The sequence below is a fragment of the Tilletiaria anomala genome, assembly GCF_000711695.1.
Source record: "Tilletiaria anomala UBC 951 chromosome Unknown K437scaffold_129, whole genome shotgun sequence".
In the NCBI taxonomy this organism is placed as follows: Eukaryota; Fungi; Basidiomycota; class Exobasidiomycetes; order Georgefischeriales; family Tilletiariaceae; genus Tilletiaria; species Tilletiaria anomala.
Genome location: NW_013546893.1, coordinates 22,151 through 45,352, shown reverse-complemented (window position 1 = coordinate 45,352; position 23,202 = coordinate 22,151). Strand labels below are relative to the sequence as shown.

General features: G+C 55.7%; 8 protein-coding genes across 8 annotated transcripts; 3 read left to right on the top strand and 5 right to left on the bottom strand.

Moving 5' to 3' along the window:
- Nucleotides 1-371: 371 nt before the first annotated feature.
- Nucleotides 372-1,384, bottom strand: K437DRAFT_32292 (uncharacterized protein). The gene has a single exon (XM_013385053.1). It carries the CDS (start codon nucleotides 1,104-1,106, stop codon nucleotides 573-575), a length of 534 nt encoding a protein of 177 aa, XP_013240507.1. The 5' UTR covers nucleotides 1,107-1,384; the 3' UTR covers nucleotides 372-572.
- Nucleotides 1,385-1,923: 539 nt separating this feature from the next.
- Nucleotides 1,924-2,474, bottom strand: K437DRAFT_32269 (uncharacterized protein). Its single transcript, XM_013385052.1, has 2 exons — nucleotides 2,049-2,474; nucleotides 1,924-1,936 (listed from the first exon to the last, which is right to left on the bottom strand). Exon 1 carries the CDS (start codon nucleotides 2,360-2,362, stop codon nucleotides 2,123-2,125), a length of 240 nt encoding a protein of 79 aa, XP_013240506.1. The 5' UTR covers nucleotides 2,363-2,474; the 3' UTR covers nucleotides 1,924-1,936; nucleotides 2,049-2,122.
- A 1,774-nt stretch (nucleotides 2,475-4,248) lies between these two features.
- Nucleotides 4,249-6,727, top strand: K437DRAFT_291913 (WD40 repeat-like protein; the record flags this gene model as incomplete). The annotated part of the gene is made up of 5 exons (XM_013385066.1): nucleotides 4,249-4,766; nucleotides 4,835-5,444; nucleotides 5,539-6,228; nucleotides 6,318-6,586; nucleotides 6,677-6,727. The coding sequence occupies exons 1-5, from the start codon at nucleotides 4,377-4,379 to the stop codon at nucleotides 6,725-6,727; spliced, it is 2,010 nt and encodes a 669-aa protein (XP_013240520.1). The 5' UTR covers nucleotides 4,249-4,376.
- Nucleotides 6,728-6,854: 127 nt separating this feature from the next.
- Nucleotides 6,855-8,099, bottom strand: K437DRAFT_228939 (cation efflux protein; the record flags this gene model as incomplete). The annotated part of the gene is made up of 2 exons (XM_013385065.1): nucleotides 6,855-7,310; nucleotides 7,389-8,099. 2 exons carry the CDS (start codon nucleotides 8,097-8,099, stop codon nucleotides 6,855-6,857), a joined length of 1,167 nt encoding a protein of 388 aa, XP_013240519.1.
- Nucleotides 8,100-9,296: 1,197 nt separating this feature from the next.
- Nucleotides 9,297-12,441, bottom strand: K437DRAFT_32084 (uncharacterized protein). The gene is made up of 10 exons (XM_013385051.1): nucleotides 11,604-12,441; nucleotides 11,353-11,534; nucleotides 10,702-11,275; nucleotides 10,583-10,633; nucleotides 10,447-10,510; nucleotides 10,150-10,370; nucleotides 9,996-10,058; nucleotides 9,847-9,924; nucleotides 9,486-9,765; nucleotides 9,297-9,410 (listed from the first exon to the last, which is right to left on the bottom strand). The coding sequence occupies exons 1-10, from the start codon at nucleotides 12,222-12,224 to the stop codon at nucleotides 9,406-9,408; spliced, it is 2,139 nt and encodes a 712-aa protein (XP_013240505.1). The 5' UTR covers nucleotides 12,225-12,441; the 3' UTR covers nucleotides 9,297-9,405.
- Nucleotides 12,442-13,524: 1,083 nt separating this feature from the next.
- Nucleotides 13,525-13,797, top strand: K437DRAFT_210723 (uncharacterized protein; the record flags this gene model as incomplete). Its single annotated transcript, XM_013385064.1, has 2 exons — nucleotides 13,525-13,694; nucleotides 13,770-13,797. Coding segments are annotated over 2 exons (198 nt in total), but the record flags the coding sequence as incomplete, so codon positions are not given.
- Nucleotides 13,798-15,352: 1,555 nt separating this feature from the next.
- Nucleotides 15,353-16,672, bottom strand: K437DRAFT_214446 (uncharacterized protein; the record flags this gene model as incomplete). Its single annotated transcript, XM_013385063.1, has 2 exons — nucleotides 15,353-15,466; nucleotides 15,809-16,672. Coding segments are annotated over 2 exons (978 nt in total), but the record flags the coding sequence as incomplete, so codon positions are not given.
- Nucleotides 16,673-20,223: 3,551 nt separating this feature from the next.
- K437DRAFT_259628 (acetyl-CoA synthetase-like protein) lies at nucleotides 20,224-23,025 on the top strand. The gene is made up of 6 exons (XM_013385062.1): nucleotides 20,224-21,400; nucleotides 21,466-21,535; nucleotides 21,600-21,650; nucleotides 21,721-22,052; nucleotides 22,137-22,474; nucleotides 22,540-23,025. Exons 1-6 carry the CDS (start codon nucleotides 20,282-20,284, stop codon nucleotides 22,880-22,882), a joined length of 2,253 nt encoding a protein of 750 aa, XP_013240516.1. The 5' UTR covers nucleotides 20,224-20,281; the 3' UTR covers nucleotides 22,883-23,025.
- The last annotated feature ends 177 nt before the right edge of the window (nucleotides 23,026-23,202 follow it).

The following is a 23,202-nucleotide window of genomic DNA, read 5'->3' as shown; positions in this document are numbered from 1 at the left end:
TCCTCCGAGACGCAGTGGCCCTGAACAAAGGCAGGGAGGGAGGATGACTGGATTCATCCAAGCCAGGGACATACAGGTGTATATAGCATAGATGTATATAGCATGGATATATATAGCATAGATGTATATACCATAGCTGAGCATGGGTGCGCAGAGGGGACCGGGAGACGCTCGTCGATATGCCGATGTCACCGCCCATGTTGCCCCAGCACTGAATGCATCGTCACCACTGCTTAAAACGACGGCAATCGCGGCTCGCCCCGAGCTCGAACAGCTGCCAGTCTCGCACGAGAAATGGTTCCAACGCAACAACATTCGGCCGAGACAGGGGCGACATTCTCTCGTGCGAGAAGCTGGCACTCAAAGGTACGCACGGTCGTCGCTTGCTCGCCGTCCTCATAAATTGTCAGTCGTTCCGTCGTCCACCCTGAACTTTTGTGGCAGGACACCCTCTCTTGCAGGAATGCAGCATGCTGTGCGACCAGCCTTCGCTGGCTGGCTGCTCCACGTTACGAGGACAAGTGATCGGGGAGAATGAATGGATCGACCTTGGGCGCGCAGCTCCGTTGTCATCATGTGCGGCAAGTTGGACGAGCTTCCTGGTGACGTGGGCGTTCGCTTGCGGGAGCTTGCTTCCATTCTATTCTCAAGAGACACGCATGCTCTTCTGCACACCTAAAGAGCATTCGTGAAACTGTCAGAACCAACCTTGGCTTCCTCTGCCTCCGCATATTCCAGCACGCGCTGCATCTGGACCCGACATTCTCTAAACAATTTCCCTCTTGAGATAGGCCGCTGGCAGAAGATTTCGCGTGCGTTTCCTTGACAAGCAGAGGCCAACAGGCGAATTCCTCGCGCACCATACTCCTGGATATCGCCAGCGCCTGGAGTGGACTTCCACGGGAGAATTGCTTGGGACCTTGGGCTCGGACTTCTGGGAACCACTGGTTGCCAGGCTTCAAATGCCACCATATCGAACCAAATATCCAGGCACGAGATCTATGAAGCGGCGAAGACCTCTGTATGAACTTGGTCAATGTGTCACCGGGGTTCCCCGGCAGGTAATTTTGGCCAAATGAAAGTGCTTTGGACCTAGGCGACACCATGGGCTGAATCGCTCTAGACTTCCCGGCGAACAGCGAGAATGCTGAAGCCCGACCGGCAGCCAGCTCTGCACCGGGTCGACCGACCGCAAAACTGCTCGATGGATATGTCAACTCCAAGTTGCGGTCGATGACGGATTTGTGTCTGAAATGAGCACATTCACGCTTTACTGATTCTAGCAACACTGAAGCCTGGCGCACAGCCTGTGCTCTCTTCGAGTCAATTCAGAAGCCCTCCCCCTTTCGCGGCCCATCCCCGGCTTCTCTTCAAAGCATCGGCTTCATGACGTATCTTCGCTGCTCTGGCGCCTGATCTTAGCAAAATCGCCACATACGAGCTGCTTCAACACAATGACGAACAAGGCTTTGCTGGGCCAATTCACATCCTCGTGGAGGAGCAGCAGATTCAATTTGACGACGACCTGTGCAGCAAGGTAATCAAGAATCGGCTGTCAATATGGGCGTGTCTATGGCCAGTTGACAAAGAGGTTATCCTGCACATTACCGATCTGTTTGGGGATGTTTTCACGCGGTTGCATGTTCCCACAGCCGCGTGCCGCTTTCGACTATACCGCTTGGGCTTTGGGGACCTAGACGTGTCCGTCAATGAAATCTTTCAAAGCATATTCCCTGCTTCATGGCTCGAAGCTGCCGAGAAGCCACTACGTGCCCCGTTTTCCTCTTTATGCCTGGTTGGGTTATGGGGCCATCGCTTGGCCATTGTGGTGCCCTGAGGACGATCATGTTCCTGAAATGGATGGGTCACCTTCGGTCTCATGTTGGCCCTGAATCGCGCCGTCCTCCTTTGGGGGAAGAGGCTACGACTCAATCCACTATGCGCCCGGTCGCGTAGCAGTCATGCCAAAGTCCGGCATCGAAACGTCCCATGTCAATATGACGCGTGTAGGTTTGCGTCAAATCATGGTAGGCTTCAACTGCCCTCACAGGTGCGCTAGAGGGTATGGCTTTCTCGAAAATGGATAGCGTCCGCTATACAGCTTTAAGGACAAGGCTTTCGCCTACGTCGCTTTAAACATCGCCACTTCCAATGTCCATCCGCTTGTCCATCGCCCCATCCCGCGCAAGGCTCCCAGAGTCATCGTGAATGGGTTGAGGCCATCGAGTCGAGAGGCGAGCACCTGACGCGGAGGTACACCCTCTCTCAGGACCATTGTGCTCTGGCCCTGCGCCGGAAAACTGGTAGCGTGGATGACACAGCACCCGAGTCGCACTGGTATTGGGATTTGTGCTGCTTTCATCGGTACCCCATCGAAAAGGTCACTTGAGCGGCGCGCCCATCAACACCAAGCACCAACATAAGACAGGGCTGCGTTGAACAAAATTGACGCTGCAGACGCCTGGTTGTACGGCAACGCCGTCCTCCACTTTACGATGCTGGCCCAAGTTCAGGTCTCCGTGAGGAGCCGAGAAGGAGAAGAGAAGCTGCCAGCGGCTTGCGCAACGCGGCTTTACGATTGATGCGATGAGGCGCTCTTCTCTGAACGCGACAACCCTGACCAGCCGCCTTGGATGGACAAGGTCTGGCGCTGCATTTGGCAGCGGAAAGTCAGCGGTATCATTCCCAAATCAGAGGGAAAGACCGAATCGAATGAGAATAAGGCGCTTCTTCATCTCCTACTGCCGCTGGTGCAGCTGATCTGCGTCCGTCACCTGCTATTCTTCATGCCGTGTGGCACTTGATTCGGACGCGCCCTTTCCGCACAGCGGCGATGCGTTCGGAGGATGGGCGATACGTTCAGGTTGGGGTCATGGTCATCGATATCCCTGCTTCTATGCCGGTCTGAGGCGCAAGAGGAAAGACGCCTTTCTGATTTGTGTCTCGGCAAGCATCCGGCGCGCACAGTGTCGAATTGTCCACAACAAAGCGATGAATACATAGTCTCAACCAACATTTACTCTGGTCTATATTATAGCGCAAGCTTCACTCAATCAGTGTTCCGCTTGCAGGTCACTTCCGTTCGCCTGAATATGGAAAAGGCTTTGCGATTCGAAAGCAAGGATAAAAATATAATGCAGCGGTCCTCTGAAGCGTCCATAGTGAGTTGAGTCCATACCGTCAGAGGGTTAGAGGCAGTGCAGAGGAAATTCTTCTATGCGCGAGAAATCCTCAGCAGCATCTCTGTGCTAACCGATCCTTTCCCAAGGACCATGCAGCGCGCGACAACCCCAGACGTTGATTCCAACTCCCAGTCGTCGATCTGCTCAAACTTGAAAGCATGAATCAGCTTCATCAGAAGCGCTTCGCCTTCCCCAAGTGGAAATCTGCGGGGATGACAGACTTGGCATGAGCTGTGTGGCAATTGAACCGTAATATGGCCGGCGATGGAACCCACTGATTGCCGGTGCAACATCTTGGGCCCGAAAGGAAGGAGAGAACTTGCGTGTGAAACCCCGTGCCATTCATTGTCTGTGGAACATCGAACCAGATATGCCCAAGTCCCTGTACACAAAGTCATCAGAGCCAAGCTCGAGGGTCCAGAGCTTGACAGCATGGCCATCAGGTTCTCCCCTCATGGTCGGGCTGTCGCCGAGGAGGGAATGAGATACCACCGGCTTCGATGGCGGACGGCAGGAAAGTGTGCGTAAGGCTGATGCCAAAGATATTGACCATGATGATGCGGGAAACAGATGGCATAAGTAGAGGATTCAAACGAGGGGTGTGCCGCAAAGGGCAGTGATGAGGATCCCGAGAAACCCCATGCTGTGCCAGAGCAACTCCATGGCGGACGATGGCACGCTTGGACGCGAGGATCATTCCAAGTCACGACTGAGCGAGCCGATTCGTCAGTTCAATGTCGAACAATAACAAATTGAATAGGTACTTCTGGGTGGAAAGCGCTGATGGGCACTACATTTATCGCCCCGTGGGGCGAAGAGAATCAGTACATCATGGATGTCCAGCCAAGCATGAACGAGGCCGCATGACAATTGCCAAATATGGTTCGATTTGGTTGACGCCTCTCGAGTCGAGGATATCATGGAGACGATGAGACTTCCTTTGACCAATTTGGAGTGTGGAAGGTATCTTTATGATTACATAATCACCGACCCATCTTGTTATTCGTTGTCGCTGCCCGTTGGACAACGCTGACTTGTTCTCATTTTCATCCATCTTCCTTTTAGCGTCCAACTTGGTCGTCCAATGACACGAGACTACAAGCAACACAGCGCGCTGCATCCGTTTCCCTTCGACTCTCGGGACGCCGTGCTCCTCTTTTGGCCCTTCTGAAGACCCTGTTCGCTTTCACACAGATGGCGTCTCTTCTTGCAAATTACGCCTCGGACAGTGACGACGATAAATCCAATGTTGGAGGTCCAAGCCGGCCCGCCGAACGAATGCCTCAAAGCCCCACATCTTGCAGCGATGGCGTAAATGCAGATCAAAACGACGAAGAAGAAGAAGATGATGATGACGATGACGAGCCGTTCGACCCAACCAACTTTGGGCTCAAACGCGTCGTTCCGGTGGCGGCAGGCCCAGGCGCTAGTGATGCGCACATTGGAGAAAGCAGGAATGGTAGAAAATCAAAGCGGAGAAAGGGCAACGAAGATGGAAGCGGATCTGTAACTTGGCCTGCGGCTGGGCCGTCAGGGAGCTCGTCGAACGCGCTAATAGTGGCTGCGCCAGATGTAGAGCCAGAGGTGAGTACAATTTAGGGTCTTCTGCTGCGTAAAGTGATGCTGAGGTCTCTTAATTCACCTGGATGTAGGCGGATGACCCATCTACAGAGATGCTTCTGCGACCGACTGACACCGTGATGAATGTGAATCTACCATACGAAGCGATGACCGCACCGATCCTCGGGCCTTCTAACCCATACTCAACGCGGAAGCTCGGCGCGCAACAAAACACGCTAGGCGGCCACGTTGAACAAGCGCATATCAGCGAATTCGACTTTGCGAACCAGCAGCGCTCGTTCGACACACTTGGATACGCATACGACCCATCGACCATTCATGCTGGCACAGGTGCTCTCGTCGGGGACGCGCAGAAGGCCGCTGCGAGAAACGTTGCGTTGGCATTTGACCACAACTCAGGCTTGCCAAATACTGTCTTGCGCAATCGTACCAAGGAGATGAAAGCGAAGCGCCAAGCTCGGCAGGGCGATCCGAGCGTTGTTGAGGGTGACGGAGCATATGTGGGGCCCTGGGGTGGATGGGAAGGCGAGAACGTCCACGTACCTGATGGAGTTGGGCCCAGCGAGGAGGAGCTCAAAGCGGCTGAAGAACGGAAAGCACAGCGACAGAGTGAGAAGGAAAAGTCCAAAGAGAAGCGAGAGAAACAAGAGCAGATCGGGACTGAGAAGAGCATCTTTCATGGTGAGTCTCACAATTGCTTTCATTGCTTCTTTTATTCTAACCGTACCTGACTTCGAATCTGGTGTCTTCCCTGCCTTCGCGTGCGCTTCTTCAGGCAAGTCCATGTATGACTATCAAGGGCGGACATATATGCATATCCCGACCGATGTCGACACGAATCTACTGGGCGAGGCAGGCACGCAGACCTGCTACCTTCCCAAAGGCTGCCTGCACGAATTCAAGGGGCACAATAAAGGCATCAGCGCCATCCGGCTTTTCCCCCAATCAGGGCATCTCATGCTGTCCGCTTCGATGGACACGAAGGTCAAGCTCTGGGACATCTACCACGAAGGCAACTGCTTGCGCACATTCATGGGTCACAACAACGCCGTACGTGATATCACCTTCAGCAACGATGGTCGCCGCTTCTTGTCAGCCGGGTACGATCGCCAGGTGAAGCTGTGGGATACCGAGACGGGCGCATGCCTGAAGGCATTCTCGAATGGCAAAATCCCGTATTGTATCAAGTTCCATCCAGATGAGGACAAGCAGCACATTTTCCTCGCAGGCATGTCCGATAAGAAAATTGTGCAGTGGGACACCAAGAGCAAGGAAATCACGCAAGAGTATGACCAACATCTCGGCCCAGTGAACTCGATCACGTTCGTTGATGAGAATCGCAGGTTCGTCACGACAAGTGACGACAAGACGATGCGCGCGTGGGACTTCGATATTCCTGTCGTCATCAAGTACATTGCAGATCCGACTATGTACTCAATGCCCAGCGTCACCCTCTCGCCAAATAGTGAGTCACCTTTCCCCACTTGGCTTTGCTGAACATGTGGTCTCTTTCGTATGAGGTAGTGCTGACGACGCATTCTCCATTTTTAACAGAGAAATGGCTCGGCTGCCAGTCGCTCGACAACCAAGTGCTCATCTACGCCGCCGACTCTTTCCGGCAAAACAGGAAGAAGATCTTCAAAGGTCACAACGTCGCGGGATTCGCCTGCCAAGTCGGCTTTAGCCCGGACGGCCGATTCGTCAGCTCGGGCGACAGCGAGGGTAACCTCGTATTCTGGGACTGGAAGAGCGGCCGGACGCTGAAGAGGATACGTGCACATCGAGAGGTCGTCATCACGCATGAGTGGCTGCCGCACGAGACGGTGAGTTGCTGATCGGAGTGCCGACTCGAAGGAAACGCCTAGCCCGCTCCTGTACACCCTTGCTGACTGCATCTCTTTTCATTTCCACAGTCAAAGGTGCTCACCGGTTCGTGGGACGGGTTGATCAAGCTATGGGAATGAACGAGCCATCTCCGCAGAAGCTGCAACTGTAACATATGCACTCTTTTGTTGGACTTCTCTTGCCTTCTAGCGTGTACTCAAAGGGCTTGCATACAAGCAGATCGAAGCCGCCCGTCGCGACTGGCAACTATATCCGCGGCGCCGCGACCGTGTCCAAGTGCACGCGCACCTCCTTGACGCCCTTCACTGCCGCCGTGAGCGCCTTCTTGACGGCCTGCTCGATGTCACGCGCCTTGCTGAGCAACATGTCCGGCGGCAGGAGCAGTGTGACGTCGACAAACGTCGAGACGCCGCTCTTGACGGCTCGTAAGTCTCTCCAGGTGATGAGCAGCTGCTGCCCTAGCGTCTGCTGAACCCCTGCCAACGCCGCGTCGAAGTCGCGCAGGACGGACGGCTCGACGCCGCGGTCGGAGAGCTCGCCTAGTGCACTGATAAGCAGGCCCGCACCTTGCTTGCCGATCAGACCCGCGACGAGGAGACCGCCCAGTGGGTCGAGAATCGGGAAGCCGAGCCATGATCCGCCGATTGCCAGGAAGGTGATGCCCGATGAGAGGCTATCAGAGCGATGGTGTAGCGCATTTGCCTGTGGGTGTGTACAAATGGATTGGTGTCAGCCTTCAATCAAAGGTTGGACGATGTTGCAGCATCGATGCGGACCCACCTCAAGCACGCTGCTGTTCTCCTCCCGCGCAATCTTGAGCGTAGCCCAGTAGAGCCATTCCTTGACGACGACGCTGAGCAATGCAAACCACATGGCGTTGGGGTCCAGTGTGCCCGCATCGCCATGCTCGTGCAGGGAGGAGCCGGCATGCGCGATGCTGCCAGTAAAGTGTCCAATCGCCTGTATAGCCGCGGGTGCGTTCTGCAATGTTGGCTGGAGCGCCTCAAGCAGCAGGCCATAGGAGTGGAAGCCGATACCGACTGCGCCAGCGACGAGGACGAGGCTGACGCCAAGCGAACCCATCGTCTCATACTTGCCGTAACCAAGCGGGTGCGTCGCACTCGCAGGTTTCTGGGACATCTTCCAGCAGAAGAGCGTGACGATGTCGGCGAACATGTCGCTGAACGAGTGCGCGGCGTCCGCGAGGAGCGAGGCAGAGTTGAGATAGACGCCTGCGATGCCTTTGCTGGCGCACAGAGCAATGTTCGATGCGAGGCCGATGACAGTGATGTTGCTCCCGCGGTCGCCTTTGCCTTGGAGGGCTGCTAGGAGTTTGTCCGCCTCCTCGACGCTGCCTTCGTGTGCATGGTCATGGTGATGTCCAAACGCGCGGTGCGAGTGCGAGTGTGCATGTGGATGCGCGTGCCCTTCCTTCTCGGCGCTGTTGCTATTTGCAGCTGTCCTCTGCCTGATGCCTGACTCTTGAGCCATCGTGTCGGATAATGTTGCGTGCTCGGCCGTTGCTGCTTGTGAGCTCGTGGTCGATGTGCTTCCGACACGGTCAAGCTTTCGAAACGCACTCGTCTCGCTTTCACTCAGGGCACCCGTCGCGGTGACGGTCAGATAAAAGCAGAACAGGCTCGTCGGTGGGTGTCGTGCAGTGTTGATGCGTGCATACAGCGCGTGGCTCGTTGGTTCGGATGAAAATCTCGGTCCGCCTACAGATGATGCCAAGCGGCGATTAAGTCGTCCTCGAGGCGCTCGTAGGGCACAAGTCGTGGTGGGCCTCTGGAGGGGGAGGCGAAGCAGCTCGGTGTTCTGCCTTCGCTGCCGTGTTGGGATCCTCAGTAGCTGTAGAGAAGCCGACGTCGCCAGTGGCAGAGTGAGAGTGAAATAACTCGGGCGCGATGATTGCTCGCGGCGCAGGCGGGTCGTTTGTGATGGGTGTCGACTTGAACCTGCAAGCTCTCGAAGTTGCACGAGAAGGGTAGGATCTATAAGCAGGGGTGATACTCGATCTCAATTGAGAGAACTGCAGTTGTGACTGAGATGCGAGCTGAGCCGCGGCCGCAGTTGTCTGCTTATTGGTAGCGACGACTTGTACAGCACGGGGCAGTTCACCACCTGGCGGGGTAGTATGGGCAAGGACAGTATGCAGGACGAGGGCAGGCCCTGTAGAGAGAGTACCACACGCTGGTAGGCACTTGCATGTGCAGAACTTGGTGCACCCTATACGTCGAGCCCAGAGCAAGACCTCGGTTCAAACACGACCACGACTTTGAATGGGAGCCGGCTATGAGCAACAAGCAAGCAAGCGCATGAGGTTGTCGCGGCTGCGTCTCTCGTTTTGTGTGGCGCCCGCACAGCGCTTCACCAGCCAATTCGGCTCTCAACTACAGACAGCCGCGAGCCAAAACTGATCCGACACTGGAGGGGCCTTCTATGCACATGCTACCTGTACCATTCGGGCATTTGGTGGTCTGAGTGAGAGTACCAATGCCGACTTCGTCCGGCTCATTAAACAGTGCAACAGGCGGAGAGGCTTTTGCCAATGTCATATCTTGTGCCGAGCCGCGCATGGAGCAGAGGGCTGCGGAGGGGCAACGAGATATCCCAGGTGGAGTGGAAGCAGATATGTTACATATAGCAAGCAGAGAAATAGTTCAGATCGTCGTTGACACCCAGATGGCAAGCAAAAGGCTGCATCGATCCGAAGCAGAGCCATTCAATCCATGCAACAAGTCAAGCAATGCAGTCTTCCCAGTGATTTGTGATACCAGAGTGTGGCGTTCGTCGCTCAGTCTGCGATGTATGCGCAAAGGCGCGGTCAGCCTTGGTTCCGTTGCGCGCCCAGAGCACACATTTTTCGTGACTCACGTCCGACCGCCTTGGGTGCCATCGTGCCTCTCTTCCTCCGCTCCTCGAGCGAAAGCTTCTCGTGCTCGTACAGCGGCTCGGGCGCCTGCAGTTGCTGCCTCGCCGCGCTGCCGCAAAACAGCGCCTTCTTGGTAAAGTACGGCAGGTGTCGCATGTGATAGCTCGCGTGCTCCCGGTGCGAGACGCTGAAGACGCTGTCCAGCTCCTCAAGCGACAGTGCGCGCGTCTCGGGAAGGAAGAAGTAGGTGTACACCAGGCCGAACACGTTCCAAGCCGCGTACTGACCAATCCCAATGGAAGAGATAGGTTATCAGCCCAACATTACCCTTCGTTTTGAAGCTCAGCGCGGACGGATACGGACCCAGCAGAATGCACCAGTAGATCCCCACGCACGCACAAGCGACGGCCATGTGAGCGAAAGCACCCCGTTGAAGAACCACTAAATAAGGGGCATAGCAATCCAGAGTCAGCCGAATAGGAATGAAATCAGAGATGGCGCAAACTACTTACGCAGACCGACGTAGCCCAGGACATGCCGCTGTCCCTGACTGCAAGTGGGAAGCTCTCGGCACTCTAGGGGAATCCACGGTTGAGATGATTTGTTAGCAAGACTCGTATCCAGGCAGCATGTCCACGAATCGCATTCGAACCGGCATCTGCTCACCATGGTGAAAGGGATGGGACCCTCGGTGGGCGAGTAAGCAATACAGTGCAGATAGATGCCGATCGCGACGCACGCGACACGCGCCTTGCTAGTCGGATCGTCCTGCTCGATCAGAAAGGAAAACGCTGTGAAGAAGAGCGCGGCAGACATTGCGGGAAAGCCGACTAGGAGCAGGTTACGACGGCCAAACGTGTCGATGGTGAAGATGCCCGGGATACCAACTGTGATCAGAAAAAGGCATACCGTGCGACAGTCAGCCTTATTCGCCCGAATGCACCCTTTCCAGATGATGCTCACAGAGGAAGTTGAGGGCTCCGAAGCCGAGACTTGCACCCAGTGCAGCGAGTTGCGAGGCGCCAGCCTGCAAGAAACAAGGCACCGGTCGATATGAGCCGCTGAGACACATTAACAACGCGGAAGAAGGCGAACTGACCTGAGAAAAGATCACGGATCCAAAGTATGCAACGACATTGATTCCGCAAAACTGCCGAAGAATCCATTATAAGAATGTATTTTCCACGTGAACCCCGGCCCTGGAGCCGCCAAACTCACCTGCTGCATGAACATGACAAACGTCGCGGTCGCGAGGCCTTTGCGAATACGGGGCGTGCTGAACAGCTCAAACATGCTGGGGGTGCGCTGATGGCTGCGCGCGCCCCTGTTGCGCACCTCGACCTCCTTCTCGGCCTCGAGGCTCTCGTACGCGAGGTACGTCTCGCGCGCCGCTTGCAGCGGCGTTGAGCGGAGTCGCGAAAAGGCCGTGTACGCGTCTGCGTAGCGCTCTTTCATCAAGTACCAGCGCGGCGACTCAGGGTTCAGGAAGACAAGCGACATGACGACGAGCGCGGGAATGCCCGCGGAGCTGAGCATGATGCGCCAGTTCAGCCCGTCGATGCCGGAGCGGTCAGGAATCGGGTAGAAGGCCATGTCCGCGACATAGCCCAGCATGATGCCGAACGCGGTCCAGAGCTGCCATTGCATCACCAGGCCGCCTCGGATCGCAGGCGGCGTCGACTCAGCCGCGTAGACGGGTACCGTTGACGATTTGGGCCCGATGCCAAAGCCGAGAAAGACGCGTGAGATGAGCAGATGCCACCACGAATTGGTGAAGGCTGCCCAGAGGCAGCTATGGGCGTGTACCCAACGAGCATGATGTCAGCAACGAAAGCGAAGCGATCAAAAACATCCGCCGGCTTCGCTCACGTAATGAATGCGATGCTGCATGTGATGAAGATTGTCCCTCGACGCCCAAAGTAGCGGTTGAGCGGCGCAGTGAACCAGCTGGCGAGTAGCGCGCAGGAAAAGTACGGTGCCGAGTTAACGATCCCTTTTAGCCATTCGTTGCGGTCCGTCTCCTCGCTGATGCCGAAGGTTGCAGGCCAGAACTGAAAATTGAAAATGAGCCCACGTCAGCAATGTTGGGCTTGCAGAAGGCGCACCCTAGCAGGGCTTACCAGGTTCGCTCCGCTGATGACACTCTGGTCCATTCCTTGCACGACTGCGGCGAGCGAGCAGCAGACGACAAGGGCATATAATGTCTTGGGCTGCTGCCACTTGTTTCGTATTTCCCGTCTGAGCACCTTGCGGTCCTCGTCATCAAGCTCGGGGATGTCTTCGAACGCAAAATGTGTCCTCTCGTCCTCGCTGATCTTGGCATTCTCCTGCGCGTCCTCAGCGCCACCGCTGCCACTGCTTGCGCCGGTGGAGGACCACGCCACAAGCGCAGCTTTGACGAATGTCTGCACAAGCGCGGGGTCGTTGCGAAATTGTGCCAGATCGGTCGCAAAGTATCGCGCACGCTGAATGACCTGCTCGCGCGTGAACGCCTTGAGAGGGTTGACCAACTTGAGGTTGTCGTTGATCTCGGCGTCGTAGACACCTAGCTCGGCTTGTCCCTCGTGTGTCTGGGGGACCTTCTCTGGGTCTGTATCGTAGGTGGCGCCTGCGATGTTTGAGCTGGAGAGCTTAGCATCGACCTTGTCCTCCTCGGGGATGGGCAATGTGTCGGGCGCATGGCGGCCGTGACCGTGCAGCGAGTCGGGTGGCGTCGACCGGTTGTCTGGATAGAACGCCATCTTTGTGAGCGAAGAGCAGAAATTCCACCCCAAAGTGGAGGTGCAGTAAAGCAAGAGTAAAGCGGAATACCCTCTATGTGCTAGAAGGGGGCCAAACAGAGCAGTTTTAAATGGATTAGCTACTGGGGCCGTCCTTTATGGACGCCCATCGAGGCTGGGGTTATGGCCCCAGTCGCTCAGCTTCCTCTTCCCCGACGACCCTCCTTCAGCAACGTGCCAAGAACATCGTCACTGGAGAGAAGCAGGAAGAGGAGAGCCCACAAAGGTACACTCGGTGTCGGGCGGGTACTGCATCAGTCCGGCCCTCCTGCGAGTGCACATCCCGACACCTGGATCCTGGGCCGACAATGTATGTATGTGTCAAACACGACCTTAGCCTGTCACATCAAAGGCCCCATTTTTGGAGACCTTGAAGGGGACCTGTGGGGAAATCAATCAGTGGATGATTGAAGAAAGGACGCCCAGTGCGGAGAGTTCCTGAGTATGTGGGGCTAAAAGGGGGGCGGATGAGTTCTTAAAGCAGAGATGGCCAAAGACGAGAGGTTGACACCTTCTCGCCTCCTTCTTCCAGCCAAGTCTTCTAATGGCAAGCGTGTGGGGAACAGGTTTCGTTCTAGCGAGCCGACAACGAGTTTTAGGCAAGGGATGGATCGTTCGTCCCTGTAAAGCGTAAGCAGCAGGCAAAGCCAAGACTGCACGTCGACGGCCAAGACTGCACCCTGGATGTTGAGGTACCTGCTTATTTCGAGCAGAGTACCACTGGAAGGCATATTCCCCCTTTTCCCCTTCCGAAAGCATAGCGCCAATAAGGATGAAGGTCGACTATGACCTCATCTATCGTACGGAACGGAACATCACCATGCATCATAATTGTGCAATGAGACTGAGGGAGGAGAGGAAAGAGAGAAAGCCAAGAGTTGCAAATAGATTCTCGGCGAACTCTTGTCCTTAGATTAGGTAATGCATTGCGGATGTGCATCATTACGTACGCAGATTTTCGCGAGCTCGCTCTGCCAACAATATCTTTTTGTTTTCTGTTGGTTGTGCGGTGGTCATTACTAAGATGTTTGGGGTCGCATAAGTTGGCCGGCGAGAGGTCATAGAAAAGCAGATTCACGCTACATTAACGTCGGAAAACAAAAGATGGTGTCCTTCAAGTGAGTCTCATTGTTCCTATCGCCTCTCGTTGAAGCGGCCGTTGTCGTCCTCAGCTGATTGATTTTCTGATCTTGTCACTCGCCTCGCTCATGCCGTTCAATTGCTCTCCTTATCGTCCTGAACCACCTCCGTGCGCAAATCAAGCTGCGACGGCTGCGGTGACGTCGTAAAGAAGCCAAAGCTTGACCAGCATTTTAATTCGCGCTGTCATGCCCCATTCACGTGCCTGGACTGCTCGACGCAGTTCTCGTTTCCAGGACAGTGGAAGAGTCACACGAGTTGCATAAGCGAGGAGCAAAAGTATCATAAAAGGTATGTGAATTTCTTATATAACCGCTTTGCATGGTGTGCTAATGCGAAAAATCAATGTGTCTCTTCTGACGGCAGCGTGTACAAGGAGCCAAAGGGCAAGAAAGGCAAGAATGTTGGCGGGGACCATGCCCTTCCCAACGGGCATACCGCAAATGGATCTGTTCAATCTATTCCAAGTGCCAGTTCGCAAGAAGCGTCTTCATCCACGCCAGTGACAGCCGCTCAAGACAAGCAAAAACAAACGCAGGAAAAGCGAAAGCGTGATTCTGAAATTGCCACTCCATCGATCTCCTTGGATGCGGAGACCAGCGAAGTGACAGCTGCAAGGGAAGAAGATAAGACGGTAAAGAAGCAAAAGAAGGAGAAACCCAAGGGGAAAGAGAAGGAGAAGAAGGAAAAGGGTAACAAGATGAGCAAAAAGTCGAAAGCTGACGAAGAAGCAGGGAGCAATGCTGAAGGAAATGGGCATCAGCCCGGATCGACATCCGCAAATGGCGTGAGCAAGGAAGACACCATCCGCACCACGTTGAAGGAAGCGATGGTCGAGTTCAGCGGTGATGCATTGGTCTCGTCGATGTCACTCCGTGGCCTTCTCGAAAGCGTCGCGTCCAAAGCACAAGCGAAAAGTGCAGCGATCACCCAAGAGGAAGTACAAGACGCTTTGCGGGTACAATGGTGTAAGAAGAAAGAGCATCTTTCTCTTACTGTCTTTTGAACTGCGAGCAGTGGAACTTGCGCGTTCGTATTGCACCGGTAAAAATTAGACAAGCAAGTCAAGCTTCCTCAACATTTTGTCGTATAAATTGCGATTGCTATTTCATCATCTGCTTTGTCCTCTTACAATGATAACTCTAGACTCCATCATCAAGCATCTGTCTACTCTCCGTTGCTGCTCTAGAGGAGACGTTGTGCTCTCCTCCCAACTGTCATCGTTCCTCCTACAACGCGAGTCGAAGCACCTTGCTCGCGAGCAGCACCACCTGGCTCAGTTGTGCCACAGTCGCTTGCGACAGCGTCGCATCCGCGGACGAAGCGACCAGTACCGAGCTCGCTTGGTCCATCAGGCCCTCCGCGGCGGGAGCGAGAGCGCGAGGATCTTCTCCTGTATTTTCAAGAACCTGCAGGTCCTGCTGCAAGCGCGCCACGTCCAAAGGCGCTTCGGTGCTGGCGCCCCTCGCGTGAGCCAGCAGCTTCTCCCCTTCACGCTTCAGATCCGCCAGCGCCGTGCTGAGTGCAGGGCGAGCTGCAGGCTCTGCGGCGGCACTGACGTTTTGGCCTTTGCTCACCAAGACGGTAGCATTACTATTCCCAAGCACGCGCCCAGCGCCGATGAGCTCCTTCAGCTCGCTCTCGCCCAGCACAGACTCAAGCTGGCTGAGGTTGCTCGCCGTGCTCGCTGTACGCGTCAGCGTCGCGGGTGGCGTAGCAGTGGTGCTGCGCCACAGGTCGTTCCGGAGATGCGGTGGTGCTTTCAATGCCTGTTGGGAGTGCTGAGCGTGAACGTGAGAAGGATGAGTGAAGGATGCTGGCGTAGACGGTGCAGGTGAAGAGGGCTGCGAGGGGCCGCCTGCGTCTGCACAGTGACGATGGCGGTTGTGATCTTTTTCGTGCAGGTGCAGCGGCCGCGGATAGGTCCGTTCCTTCACCTCCTCGGGTGGCAGCTCAAGCATGTGGCCCATCCTCTCCACTTTGGTCCGGAGGTACTTTTCCAGCTCCGGTCCTCGTGTGACACTCCCGCCAAGCATCGTCGCGCCGCTGCGCCGCAGCGCGTGCTCGACGTATGAGTCGACCGAGGAACCCGAGTCCGATGCGCTAGTACCGCCATCATCGCCAAGCTCGGCCGCTGCCCCCTCGTCGCCGCTGAGGCTGTGTGGAGAGACGTGGTGGGACGCGAGGTCGTCCGCGTCGACGTCTTGGGGGTGGGCATCGTCATTGTCGAACTGTGAAATAATTGAGTGTTGCAAATGTGAGCTCTCCTTGGTCCTCGGTGAGCGCTTCGGAGTGAGAACGCGTCCAGCGACACCGCCCCCGTTTGCCAGCTTCTGTTGCGAGGCCTGCTTCACCCTGTGCCGCTGTCTCCTCATGCCAGCAGCTGAAGACGAGCTGGAACCGACAGCAGCAGCACCAAAGGCGGCGGCGGCGGTAAGCTTGCGCATCTTGCGCGTGCTGCGTCTCCACATGCGCGGCACCATCGCGACGCGCTCTGTCACGCGGACGCCCTCTGCCTCGAGCGCCTCCATCTTTTCCGGGTTGTTCGTCAGCAACCGACACTCATCAACACCAAGGTCGCGCAAGATGGCGCTGGCAATGTCGTATTTGCGCGCATCAGGCAAGTGTCCAAGCAAGACGTTCGCCGAGACAGTGTCATGGCCCATGTCTTGCAGGTTGTACGCCATCAGCTTGTCAAGCAGCCCGATGCCGCGACCTTCCTGGCGCAGGTAGACAACCACACCGCGCGGCTTGCCCGACGCGTACGAGCGGCCAGAGGAGCAGATAAGACGGATGGCCTCGTCTAGTTGTTCGCCGCAGTCGCACCGCTGCGAGCCGATCGTCTCGCCCGTATAGCATTCGGAATGAATGCGAACAAGCGGCGCTGCGTCGTCTTGTGCTGGTGCTTGCTGGGATGATAAATGCGAAAGAGTGGTGCCCGCGACTCGTGGAGCAACGGTTGCTCGCTGAAAGGTCGGCCCGAGTCTTCCTACGTATGCGCCACGCACGATCCGCTCGATCTCGGTCTCATCTGTGCCCCATCTCTCTTCCAGTGTGCGACTCCTGAGCTTCCCGAGCGGTGTTACCAGTGCCCCCTCTCTTACTTGCTGTTGAGCAAGCCGCATGGCATCCTCATCGTTCTGCTCCCAGTCGACCACAAGCGCAAGGTGCTCCTTGCTGTCATGGTTGTTGCGGTACAGGTGACAGAACACCTCTCCATGCGGCGTCGGCACGCGCGTGCGCGCATAGCATCGCACCGACAATGGTGGCTTTGCACGCACGGAAGAATTTCCGATGAGTTCCAGGGGATACGCTGCGGCGCTAGGCGGAGTCACGTCGCCGGGCAAACATGCAGGGATCGTGGGCGAAATGGCTTGCACCTTCGGTGAAGCGGTGTCCGGGGCGGCTGCCGCTTGCTTTTCCTGTTCGATCGAGAGTGAAAATGGAGAGAACAGTAAGTAAATCTAGAACTTGGAACACTGATGTTGCTCCGAAGGCGCACATACCTGCAATTTTTCTGTCTCTTCTTTCTCTCGAGCTTGCCACCGCTTCTCTTCTTGCAGCCGCTGTTGCTTTTGCTGTAGCTTGACCCGCTCGCTTCTTGGCATCTGGCGCGAGCTATACAGTGCATGCTCCGAGCCGCTCTCCATACCCACCATGGCATCGGTGGAGCCGATGCCTATCACATCCTGCAAGATCTCATTGAGGATTGCTGGGTCTTCTCGAAGTCCGCCTGTAGCAAGGGAAGCGCCAGTCGCAGCAGGTGTCGCCGCACCTGTATCATCATCAAGATCGCAATTCGCATATGATCCTGGACCAGCCGCCGCTGGCGAGTACCGGAGAAGAGAGGACGACGACGAAGAGGTAGACACTCGTCGAGAGCGCTGCATTTGCGACGCGCTTCCCGGCTGTTGCTGCTGTTTCTCGCTCTGCTCCCTAAGCAGCCTGAGCCTCTCCGAGCGGGCCATCTGGCTGCTAAGTCCATGCGCATACCTCGTGCGTACACCCACCGGAAGCTGCGAGTCACCCAGCAGGCCCACGCCGGCAGAGCCGGCAGCGCCGCCTGCCGAGCCGTACGAAGAGTGGTGGAAGTGGTGCCGCGTAACATGTGGGCCGGTCGTCAGGGAAGCCGCCAGCACGATCGGGTCGATAGGCGGCCGACGAAGAGCTGAGAGCGTCGCGAGCGGCCGCTTCTTGGCCACCAAGGAATGAGGGTGAACACGAGGATCTTGGGTGTGCTCGTGAGAGCGGTGGTGGGGATGGGAAGGAGACGAGGAGTCGCCGTCGCTGGGCAGAAGCGACGGCGACCGATGGGTCTCGGTGAGGGCCATGGTCTGTCAGTCAAGCAGCTTCGGGAGCGCCTCACGTGGCCACACTCGAGTCGAGTACAAACACCACGGCCCAGAAATGTGTACCATATTAGGGAGGATTGCATCAAAGAGTATTCCGACAGGCTATTGCGTGAAACCCACGAAGGCGGCGGGGAAGAGCTCGTCCGCGCAAGAGCATATCCGGCTCTCTCGGCCGAGATCTGACTCGAGGCTTCTTGCTTCTTATACCCGAATGCATGTATGCCACCTTGACGAATGAAGAAAGAAAGAAACTAACTGAATGAATGAATGAATGAATGAATGAATGAATGAAAATGAAAGGTGCTTCCAGGTTCATCATCCGGTCGTGCAAGTCAGCATAGACTCGCCCACGCAGTACAAACCTCCTCTGTATTAACCTCATCCGGGAGCGAGGCTGCATAACGTTCAACCCGAGCTCAAGTCCGTGTGCACTATTGTTTTTAAATATGGGAAGCACGAAATGGACAGGGCATCCCTTGAAGTATAATGTGCGCAGCCGGCAGTCGTGCTGAAATCTGATCAAGTGTAGACATCACAGGCATCTACCCAATATTGCACAGATACACTTGCAACGCCTGTAAGCTGGCGCAGTAGACTCCGTTTAACATATCGTTGCTCTACTCGTCATCACCACAAGCCTGCAACATGTCGTCAGACGTCATCATGGAGGTCGGCACCAAGGGTACCATGCACATCAGGATGGAGGCTCAGAAGCGCGAAAACGAGGTCAGGGTATCAGCGAAAAAACATGGTCGTTGGAGCAGCCACCACAACCAAGCGGTTTCTCCCTTGCGTCGCTGCCAAACGTAGATCCAGTAACTGAATCGTAGCTCAGACATGTACCTGCTGGCGTGACGCGACGGCCTGATGCCCGTTTGGGCTTGCGTAGCCGAGCGCGGATAGTCCATCACCTCAGTCGAGGGCTCAGACAGCAAGCGGTGGCAGCTGCGCCAGTGGGAGAACATGGGGGGCTAAGCGTCGTATCTCCTCAGTAATTTCATGGGAATCGACAAGCAGCTGGAGAGCAGCAACACCATGTATGTCAACCTCACGCAGCGCGCCAAGGCGCTTTACGGTACCGCCGCGCTCGCAGCATGGGAGCGGCGAGGTAGTTAGCGCAATGTGTGGCAGTGCTACTTACCTGGCGAGGACTGTGTTCCAGCCATAGCTCGGGCTGATCTGAGGGAGATCGATGCTATATAGTACAAGTGTCCTCATTCCCTTGTGCACACTGCGCAACTTGATAAAGCGTCCAGAGCATGTCATTGATGCAGGTGATTCCTCTGGCTCGCCTCAACTAAAAGGCCATGGACCCTTGGAACGAAGATGCGCTCCAGGCAAGAACTCGCTCATTCAATTCCTCATGATCCACCCTACTGTACATGACTCTACGGCGTGATGATCAGTATAGTGCCAATTGAGAGTTCAGGGGGCTCAATTCTGTCATGCGCATCGATGCAACCTTGCCCAACCTTGCCCAACCTCGCCATACCCTTTCAAGGTGTTGGTGCAGCTATGTCTTCGAAACAAACCCGTACAAGGGACTCCTGGGTATCCTAGACGTATTAAGTTAGCCGCTTCGCTGCCGGCATCTGAGCGTGGTGCAGGTTGCCACATGCAGCGACATCTGCTGGACTGCTGATACAGGATGTCACATGAGGATGGCCAACATTCACTTGCCTCGCCACCATCCCGATTGTTCGCGGGAACCCAACATATACCTCATCCATTAGTTGCGCTCGCTCGCTCTTATGATCTGGACCCAACTACAAAAATATAACGTTGTGCTAAACGCCTCTTCACCCTCTACATGAGCCAAACAGCTTGACCGTCTTCCTCAAAAGAACTGCTCGGCAACTGGCGGACATCGCACCAGGCTTACGCTGGGCATCAAAATCCGCCACACCTCCAAAGGCCTCTTCATGTCACAGCAGCGATACACTGAGGGCCTGCTCGGACGAGCAAAGAATGGAGAGGCACTCAACGTGCTACTGGTACCTGCCATCCGGGTACCAAGCGCAAGACGGAGCGTAGAAGCAAGCTTGGCTCCGGCGAACAGTTGTGATGGTGGCCTGGGTGGCGAACGCTACCTGCCCCGATGTGGCGTCAGCAGTTGGATCAAGCCCGCAGGGCTCGCTGCTTGAATCAGCTGGCTCGCTGCCAGCTGATTCCAAAGCTCTCCATGACCAAGACACTTGACCTACTCTTCAAGAAAGCTAGCGCTGAGAACTGGCATGTGTTGCATCGTCGGATACAAGCCAAAATGCACGCCACAGTCTGTCACCCCTTTCTTTCTTTTTTGGAATAGGCGTCGGAAATGGCGGTAAGCCGGCGCCGGTTAGCGGCTTCAGGGACTTCAGAGGGCTGTTGCTTTCCGATGTGGTGGGTGCAAGCAGTGACCAGCAAGGAGAACTCGAGGCCTTTTCTTCAGTCACTCATTAGCAGAATGCTGCCTAGTCATTGATACATGTTGGGCAACCCAGATCGTGATTATTTCCTGAGATTGGCAAGGACAGTTGAGGCGCGATGGCTGCGAGCAGCTCCGCCGAGGTCTCCCTTCGATGCCAACAAACCGCACTCTCCTTCGGCATCCATGATTTATTGAATCGCCGTCTGAGCTCTCTCCCTGCCCATGGCAGCTTGCGTCGCATCACACTCGCGAAACGCCAGCTGCCGCGTCAGACATGGGCGATACCGTCCGCTTTGCTGCCTCCAGCTCGCGAGAAAAGGAACTACGCCGCGATCGCGAGCTCTCCAGGTTACAAGCCCTGGCCGACTGCCCGCGACGCGAAAGGGAAACTGGTTTCGCGGGTCTCGGGCCCGACGGAAGAAGCTCTCTCCGAAAAATCTCTCGCTTCCTTCTGGAACACGCTCGTCAGCAAGCACGGCGGACGTAGCGCTCTCATCTGCAAGCACGAGCCGCCGGACCAGCATGCGGTTGGCGCGCGCTCAATAGCAAAGGGCGCTGATACAGTTGCAGCGAGCAGTGACTGCCTACGCTGGTCATTCGCGGACATGAACGCGCACATCGACGATCTCGTGCGTGGCCTCTCGCACATTGGCGTGCAAAATGGCTCTATCGTTGCTGTGCTGATGATGAACAACAGCGCGTACGCCGCGCTTCAATGGGCCACGGCAAAGCTCGGTGCAATCCTCGTGACTCTCAACCCCTCTTACTCGGCTCGAGAGCTAGCACATGTGCTCAAGCAAGTTCAAGCGTCGACGCTCGTTCTCGTCCCCGGGCTGCGGACCAGCGACTACCTGGAATCGCTCCAGAAAATACTTCCTGGCCTCGCGTCCGCTTCTGCTGGAACTCATGGCGACAAGACACTCCTGCAGGAGGAAAGTATGCCCTTTTTGAAACGGCTCGTTGTAGTTGACAACCTGAGCGGCAGACCACGGCGCTGGGAGAGTTCCTCACTGCATGTGCAACAGGGCCTGACGTTCGCGGAGGCATTGGGACACTTGTATGGGAAAGCAGTAGATTATCGGGATCTCCTGTCGGAAGGACAGGCTGCCACCAAATCCCACCTGCAGAGCCTACCGGACGTGGACCCATTGCAAGTCATCAATCTTCAGCTCACATCAGGCACCACAGGACGTCCCAAGGCGGTTGCCTTAACTTCGAGGAACCTGTTGAACAATGTGAGAATTCGTTGTTAAGTGGTTTCAAAGCTGACAGATGAATTGAACACCCGCCCTCCTGTAAGGGTATTGCTATCGGCCGCACTTTGCGGATGACACCCGAGGATATCCTCTGCAACGTCCCTCCTCTCTTCCGTGAGCCTTTTCCCTAAGAATGACGTACGAGCCACCGCATTGACTCGTCTCCACTCTTTTCCAGACTGCTTTGGCTTGACTCTGGGCAACCTAGCCGCTTGGTCTCACGGCGCCTGTAGGTACATTATCTTTTGCTTCTTGGCAGAGTCGGCTGTCCTGATTAATGCGTCGAACCTGAATGGTAGCGGTGGTATACTCGGCCGAGGGCTTCGACCCTGTGCGTGCACTACGCGCCGCCTCTGAAGAACGCTGTACCGCCATTAACGGCGTCCCTGCACACTTCATCTCAGAGCTGGAAGTGCTGGACGATATGGCTCTCGCGGCTACAGCTTCTAGCACTGGTCAAGGCCAGACTGCATGCTTGCCCAAGGGCATTGAACAGGGCGAATCGTTCGATCTGTCAAGCTTGAGAACTGGCTTGACGAGCGGAAGCACTGTGCCAATCGAGCTGATGCATCGCATCATGCATACAATCGGCAGCCGCGAGCAGACTGTCGCTTATGGTATGACTGAAACCGTGAGTCGCATTAGGTCCCATCTGCAAGACACGCCTGCCGGCCGGCTGATCTGCTCCACTACGATCCATCATTCTCTCTCTCAGTCTCCTGTCTCCTTCGGCTGCGATGTCGACGCAGCGGTACAGCAGCGTTGCGAGACCATCGGACGCATCTACCCTCACTGCCACGCCAAGATCGTGGATCCCGATGATCCTGACGGAAAGCCGCTACCAGTCGGACAAGCTGGGGAAGTGTGCACGGCAGGTTATATCGTCATGCACGGCTACTGGCAGGAAGAGGCCAAGACGCGCGAAGTCGTCCAGACCCATCGCGACGAGCCAGACATTGCGTGGATGCGCACGGGGGATATGGGCATAATGGATGTGGATGGATACGTGCGGATCGTCGGGCGCAGTAAGGACGTCATCATCCGCGGTGGAGAGTGAGTTGAACAAGACATAGAAGGTGTCCCTAGCGCTGACTCTCCCTGTTGTTTGTCCTTGGCAGGAATTTGTTCCCCGTCATGATTGAGAATTGCGTAGACGAGCTCCCTGGCGTCATGCAGAGCGCTGCTATTGCAGTCCCTTGCCCGAAAATGGGCGAGACGGTCGGGATCTTTGTTGGACGCGCACATGGCGCAGAGGGCAAGAAATTGACTCGCGCGCAGGTTAGGCAGTACGTCAAGGATAACCTCTCTCTGCAGTCTGCGCCTGACTGGATCTGGTGGCTGGGAGAGGACGGCGTTGCGGAGGAGTTGCCCAAAACGGCGTCGGGGAAGGTCAAGAAAGTCGACCTGCGGGCATGGAGTAAGGACCTGGTTGAACAAAGGATTGGAAATGCACGTATGTGATGGCCATGATCAATGGTAAATACTCATATAGCGCACTGAAAGCAAAATCTATGCTTCGTCAAGGCGGGCAATAGAATCGGGAATTCGTGTTCGACAAGCTCATTGCTTCGTCTTGGCTCACAACGAAGGAAATGAATTAGCACACTAATGATTACACCGCAACTTGTGCAGAACTAGGTGTTATGTGTCGGTGAGATTATGCGATGAGGATGCTGTTGAAGTGCACCATACCATGGCCCATGCCACATTGCGCGCGCCAATCGCCCCGCTGACAAGAAGGAAGGATTGCAAGGAATCAATAAAATGGCTAAGATAAGATA

What these genes read in the sequence shown, in the direction of transcription:
- K437DRAFT_32084 (XM_013385051.1), bottom strand. Translation starts at nt 12,224, where the DNA reads ATGGCGTTCTATCCAGACAACCGGTCGACGCCACCCGACTCGCTGCAC. An exon ending in TCATCAGCGGAGCGAACCTG is followed by an intron (nt 11,535 to 11,603) that starts GTAAGCCCTGCT and finishes TTCAATTTTCAG; the next exon opens with TTCTGGCCTGCAACCTTCGG. An exon ending in GATCCGTGATCTTTTCTCAG is followed by an intron (nt 10,511 to 10,582) that starts GTCAGTTCGCCT and finishes TGTTTCTTGCAG; the next exon opens with GCTGGCGCCTCGCAACTCGC.
- K437DRAFT_259628 (XM_013385062.1), top strand. Translation starts at nt 20,282, where the DNA reads ATGGCTGCGAGCAGCTCCGCCGAGGTCTCCCTTCGATGCCAACAAACC. An exon ending in CGAGGAACCTGTTGAACAAT is followed by an intron (nt 21,401 to 21,465) that starts GTGAGAATTCGT and finishes CCCTCCTGTAAG; the next exon opens with GGTATTGCTATCGGCCGCAC. An exon ending in CTTATGGTATGACTGAAACC is followed by an intron (nt 22,053 to 22,136) that starts GTGAGTCGCATT and finishes TCTCTCTCTCAG; the next exon opens with TCTCCTGTCTCCTTCGGCTG.
- K437DRAFT_32292 (XM_013385053.1), bottom strand. Translation starts at nt 1,106, where the DNA reads ATGGTGTCGCCTAGGTCCAAAGCACTTTCATTTGGCCAAAATTACCTG.
- K437DRAFT_32269 (XM_013385052.1), bottom strand. Translation starts at nt 2,362, where the DNA reads ATGAAAGCAGCACAAATCCCAATACCAGTGCGACTCGGGTGCTGTGTC.